A 6,573-nucleotide genomic window follows, 5' to 3' on the forward strand; every position below is an offset into this window, starting at 1 on the left:
GTACGTCGTGGTATGTCAATAAAACATCGAGCTAGCTAAGCTCTAGCCTGATTAAATCGCTTTTGCCGGCCGCCCAACATCCAGCCGGACTATGTAGGGAGCCCCCCGGAGCTTGGGTTTCGCAGGCTAGCCAAGCTCAGGGACAACATTACATACTACACGAGCACACTGGAAACGTTTTAGTGGCCATAGTCACATAGTTCGATGTAGTTGTTTTTTCTGACAAGATAGAGATACAAACAATTCCACTGGGAACTCGGACCCTGCCGTGCGCTTGGTACGTAGAATTTCGCGTGTGGCTTTAAGGGAATCGCCTATGGGGTCTTGAACTACCATGTCAACTTGTGGAATAAATGATCATCATATTATTAAATAAATAGAGCAGGCGGGGCCAGGGTGAGACTGTGTTTTCTATAGTTACCAGACAGACACACAGTACACAGTAGAGTCTGGAGACTCTGGACTCTCTTGGCCTCCGCCATATGATCAAGTTCGATGGCCTCCACAGAAGATCTTGTCCCGGTGAGGAGCGGTAGATGTCCCTCCTGCCGCTCGTGTGGTTCCAACTGGGTGACAAAGTCGCTCCGTAAACGTCTGGACAAAACTCTCAGCTCGCAAGCCGCGGTCGGCATCATCGTTTGCGTCACGGTTTGCGTCGCCGTTGCTTCGTTCCTGTCCTTCCAAGACGCCATGTCGAGCTGCGAGGACAAGTCCGAGGTTCTACTGATAGTTTTCACCGTCTTCGTGTACCTCGGAATCCCCTGTCTCGCGGCCATGGCCTACGCCATCCGGCGGGATGCCTTCGTAACAGACGACAGCGACCATGGATTTGGGACAGAAAGCATGGAACTGTCTTTGATTTTCGTGTCATTTGTTTTTCCAGCTGTCGGCTGTGTTGCTCTTGACGTCGTCTTCTTTCTGCTGCTCGGTTCCTGCTTTCACCGCGATGGAAGCTTCCCTGCGTCTTCAGCCAGCTACCGAGTCGGCATGGCGTTTCACGTGGGGAGGTTGGTTTTCGTGGTGACGCAGGTCGCCATGGTCGGGTGGTGTTTCTGGACCAGGAGCTTTGCCAGACAGAAAGTGTACACGGCTTTGCTATTTACCGCTGTCGTCACGTCGAACTTGGCATCCTGCTTTTACGAAATCGTGGACAGGCCGTCGGTGCTGTGTACAAACAACAACACGTGCTGGGACACCGCCGCCTCGAAATCGGACACCTGTCGCGACGTTGACGCTTTCACCGTGGAATACTGTACCTACGTACAGTTTCAGCTGTACTGCCAACCGCTTGTTGGAACGTTTGCAATGCTCTCCCTCGCCACCATGTACCGCATGTGGACCACAGCACACGAGGGGGTGGTGGAAAACACTGATGACAGGCGCCCTGTACGTGCACAACCAAATGTTACGGGACGCCGCCGCACTGGCGCGTTTGCGAAGTTGTTCACGGTAACCGTAGCAGTTCTCTCCGTCACTTTTTGGGCTATCACCAATCAGGCCACCACGGTGTCGAGCTCGGCAGACTACTACAAAGTCGTCCTGTACTACTCCACCAAGGTACTGTACTCCTCCCTGTTCACAATATCGACGATAGCTGGATGCGTCCGTACCCGAGCCGTCGGTACCACCGCCTATCGGCCCCGCGTCGCTGACATCTTGCTGCTTCTCCTAAGCGCAGCGGGACTGTTGGTGTTCGTCGGAAGAGTATTGTGGGGAGTCGGCAGCCAGGCATCGGTACCCTTTCAGTATACGCCACCGGGTTGCACATACCACATAACAGAGGGCGACTTCGGAAAACTAAGAGCTGTCTTAATCGCAGACGTCGTGCTGACGTTGGCGCAACTTATTCTACAAACGACGTCCCTGCTTTCAGCCATAAGTCACAAGCAGTTAGAGGGCAGCGTGGAATCCCACTACGGGCTCCTCTGTCTCTTCAATTTCTGTGTTTGGATCAACGGTAGTTTCTTCGAGGTCCAGTCCACGCCGCTGGTGACGTGCTACACGACTCCCGTTCCGCGCGCGGCGTTCGGGTTCGGCGATTGGAACGTCTTCCTCCACCTCCTGCAGCCCGTCTGCACGTTCTACTGGCTGTGGTCGCTCCTGCTCATGATGCGGCTGCTTTTGCAGAGGGTACGCGTGAGTCCGGGCTCCGGAGGAACCACTGAGACCGCACACGCCCGCCGCAGCCCGACTGTATCAGCAGCCGTTGAACTCTCTCCTCTGAGAGATGCTCACTAATGCCACACGCAACAGGACTGTCGCACGACGCTTGACGTATGTAAATACTGCAACTGTCTTACGACAGCTGAATACTGCAACTGTCGTACGACATGTACAGATGATGGTTTCACCCAAAGAAACAAATGGTAGCGTTGTGTTCCATTAGGAAGATGATGCGACATTCATCTTAGTTATGCGTAGTGTTAACTATAGGCATCCGGTGCAGTTTTTAGGGCTTGGAAACCCGATTTTTCAGAGCCAGTATTCTGGTCATTTATCTACATACTAAGTAAAAGCCACACTATCCCAATGCATATGGACCCTCATGGAGCAAAAATTCTGATGGAAAACGGTCACTGGATTGACCCTGGGCTGATTTTTAGGGTACAACCCAGAAAATAAAGGACTCATCTTGGGGCTTGTTTCTAGAGACAGTAGGTGAGATCCTCAGCCAAAGTAGTGACTCGCACATATCAGAATATGTTGTCAGAAACATTGCAAAATGCAGCCTTCATGTTTTCATATGTCTCTAATACCTGACGACGAAGGAATACAAAGAGAGAGAAGATGACTTTAACATGTTTTTATTCAAGCTTAAGCTTTCCCAATAGTTTATGACATTGTCTTATGACATGACAGGATTAACCACTAAACCAGTTACATTGGAACCAAGAAAGGATTTATATCCATGAATCATGTCATTATTCATGTTAGCAGGTGTTCGTCATTGAATAACAAATCAGTGAATATATGTAATACATATGTATAATGATGTACGCCTCAGCATTCCTCCTTACTGCCTGAAGTAGCTGTCATCACTGTCTTCATGGTATGCTAAAGAAATAATGCAGAGAATGTTATTTTTATCGCAAATTCATGCAAATAGGATCTTATTTGCATTATCAATTAAAAATACTTATAGTTTTTCAGCTACAATTATGGTTAACGTTATTTGGCGAAGGTATGAGTTCGTGGAACTCTAGTAATTTTGTGACCACCTTGTCAAATGACGGAACACAGTCTGGGACCCGAATCAGGTCTTGAATTGTTGACAACTCGCTTTAATGATTAACAGTGTTCAGTTCGCGGCCTTTTTTTAACGCCATGTATGCAATTAATCTCGACAAAACTCTCCTTGACATTTAAATTACGGACTGTTCTGAACGACATCTAGAGCTTGGCAGGGTTCCATTATCCGCGCGCGGGGTAGTTTTGATCTCTTTTGTCACTTCATGTTGTAAAAATGTCAACGGAGCCAATGGAAAGTAACTAAAGGATTGATCAATTACACACACTGCACAATACGCGTGCCTACTGCACGTCGTGGTGTGTCAATAAAACATCGAGCCAGCTAAGCTCAGGGACGACATTACATAATACTACACGAGTACACTGTAAACATACAGATGTCCCCTTACAGTTTTAGTGGCCATAGTTCGATGTTGTTTTTTTCTGACAAGATAGAGATACAAACAATTCCACGGGAAACTTGGACCCTACCGTGCGCTTGGTACATAGAATTTCGCGTGTGGCTTTAAGGGAATCGCCTATGGGGTCTTGAACTACCGTGTCAACTTGTGGAATAAATGATCAGACCTGAATAAAACAGACCAGGCAGGGCCAGGGCGAGACTGTGTTGTTTATAGTTACCAGACAGACACACAGTACACAGTAGAGTCTGGAATCTCATGGCCTCCGCCATATGATATAGTTCGATGGCCTCCACAGAAGATCTTGTCCCGGTGAGGAGCAGTAGATGTCCCTCCTGCCGCTCGTGTGGTTCCAACTGGGTAACAAAGTGGCTCCGTAAACGTCTGGACAAAACTCTCAGCTCGCAAGCCGCGGTCGGCATCCTCGTTTGCGTCACGGTTTGCGTCGCCGTTGCTTCGTTCCTGTCCTTCCAAGACGCCATATCCAACTGCGAGGACACATCCGAGGTTCTGCTGATAGTTTTCACCGTCTTCGTGTACCTCGGAATCCCCTGTCTCGCGGCCATGGCCTACGCCATCCGGCGGGATGCCTTCGTAACAGACGACAGCGACAAAGGATTTAGGACAGAAAGCTTGGAACTGTCTTTCATTTTCGTGTCATTTGTTCTGCCAGCTGTCGGCTGTGCTGCTCTTGATGTCGTCTTCTTTCTGCTGCTCAATTCCTGCTTTCACCGCGATGGAAGCTTCCCTGCGTCTTCAGCCAGCTACCGAGTCGGCACGGCGTTTCACGTGGGGAGGTTGGTTTTCGTGGTGACGCAGGTCGCCATGGTCGGGTGGTGTTTCAGGACCAGGAGCTTTGCCAGACAGAAAGTGTACACGGCTTTGCTATTTACCGCCGTCGTCATGTCGAACTTGGCATCCTGGTTTTACGAAATCGTGGACAGGCCGTCGGTGCTGTGTACGAACAACAACACGTGCTGGGACACCGCCGCCTCGAAATCGGACACCTGTCGCGACGTTGACGCTTTCACCGTGGAATACTGTACCTACGTACAGTTTCAGCTGTACTGCCAACCGCTTGTTGGAACGTTTGCTATGCTCTCTGTCGCCACTATGTACCGCATGTGGACCATAGCACACGAGGGGCGCCCTGCACGTGCACAACAAAATGTTACGGGACGACGCCGCGCCCGCGCGGCGGCCGGCGCGTTGGCGAAGTTGTTCACAGTAACCGTAGCAGTTCTCTCCGTCACTTTTTGGGCTATCACCCATCAGGCCACCACGGTGTCGAGCTCGGCAGACTACTACAAAGTCGTCCTGTACTACTCCGTCAAGGTACTGTACTCCTCCCTGTTCACAATATCGACGATAGCGGGATGCGTCCGTACCCGAGCCGTCGGTCCCACCGCGTATCGGCCCGCGTCGCTGACATCTTGCTGCTTCTCCTAAGCGCAGCGGGACTGTTGGTGTTCCTCGGAAGAGTATTGTGGGGAGTCGGCAGCCAGGCATCGGTACCCTTTCCGTATACGCCACCGGGTTGCATGTACCACATAACAGAGGGCGACTTCGGAAAACTAAGAGCTGTCTTAATCGCAGACGTCGTGCTGACGCTGGCGCAACTTATTCTACAAACGACGTCCCTGCTTTCAGCCATAAGTCACAAGCAGTTAGAGGGCAGCGTGGAATCCCACTACGGGCTCCTCTGTCTCTTCAATTTCTGCGTTTGGATCAACGGTAGTTTCTTCGAGGTCCAGTCCACGCCGCTGGTGACGTGCTACACGACTCCCGTGCCGCGCGCGGCGTTCGGCGATTGGAACGTCTTCCTCCACCTCCTGCAGCCCGTCTGCACGTTCTACTGGCTGTGGTCGCTCCTGCTCATGATGCGGCTGCTTTTGCAGAGGGTACGCGTGAGTCCGGGCTCCGGAGGAACCACTGAGGCCGCACACGCCCGCCGCAGCCCGACTGTATCAGCAGCCGTTGAACTCTCTCCTCTGAGAGATGCCCACTTACCACACGCATCAGGACTGTCGCACGACGCTTGACGTGTGTAAATACTGCAATTGTCGTATGACACGCATGCACAGAATGTGCCTGGAGGATGGAGAAAAAAAGGCATAGGGAAAAATGTTGTGCTTCCAGTTTCAGTCCTGAAAAAAAATAAGGTCAGTAGATAGGGGATTATCTTTTTTCTCTCTTTTTTAGACTTATGTGATATCTACTTATACAATACGGTTTAACAAAGTAAACATTTATTTTCCATGTCAACGTTAGAAAACCAGTTGTACAACGTTTTATTACTCAGGTGTCAGATCATGGAGCTAGAAATGGTTGATCAGCTGGAAAAATTATTAATGTCCCTTTCAGGGGTCCTCCCCCAAAAAGCCTAGAGTCGGCAGGTTTTTCTAGTCAGTCGGGAAACAGGAAACACATTTTTTCTAGGCCTAACATTGTGTTCCATTAGGAAGATGATGCTATATCCTGGGTACTATCCTATTATATTTGTATGCCGGGGATCCCATACTTGCTCCCAATTTCTTAGGGAGCGAGATGTATACGTCTCTGTTATCCCTATTTTTTAGGGAGCAAGTATGGGACTCACTGCCCCGGCATACACATAGGATCATAGTACCCACTACCCAGGCAAAGATGATGCGACATTCATCTTGGTTATGTGTAGTGTTGACTAACCGCTTGTATTAAATCATTCATGATCACCTATTCCTAAAATTGTGGACATTTTTTTTTTAAAATTGTACAATGACCTGAAAGCATCAATGAAATGATCTCAGTGACCAAGTAAAAGATATGGAAGACAACTTTAATGGTTTTATTCATGAAGGTATACATCTAATACATGTATTGTTTATATCAAACAATTTGGTATCATGATCTAATCAATATAAATATACAGTATATTTGTTAC

General features: G+C 49.3%; 1 protein-coding gene and 1 pseudogene across 1 annotated transcript; both read left to right on the forward strand.

The window, feature by feature from the left end:
• The first annotated feature begins 486 nt into the window (after nt 1–486).
• On the forward strand, nt 487–2,452 carry LOC109470338. Its single transcript, XM_019769257.1, has one exon. It carries the CDS (start codon nt 496–498, stop codon nt 2,236–2,238), a length of 1,743 nt encoding a protein of 580 aa, XP_019624816.1. The 5' UTR covers nt 487–495; the 3' UTR covers nt 2,239–2,452.
• A 1,109-nt stretch (nt 2,453–3,561) lies between these two features.
• LOC109470169 lies at nt 3,562–6,038 on the forward strand (annotated as a pseudogene).
• Nucleotides 6,039–6,573: the final 535 nt, after the last annotated feature.

The sequence above is a fragment of the Branchiostoma belcheri genome, unplaced genomic scaffold, assembly GCF_001625305.1.
Source record: "Branchiostoma belcheri isolate BF01 breed outbred unplaced genomic scaffold, Haploidv18h27 scaffold22, whole genome shotgun sequence".
NCBI classification, from domain to species: domain Eukaryota; kingdom Metazoa; phylum Chordata; class Leptocardii; order Amphioxiformes; family Branchiostomatidae; genus Branchiostoma; species Branchiostoma belcheri.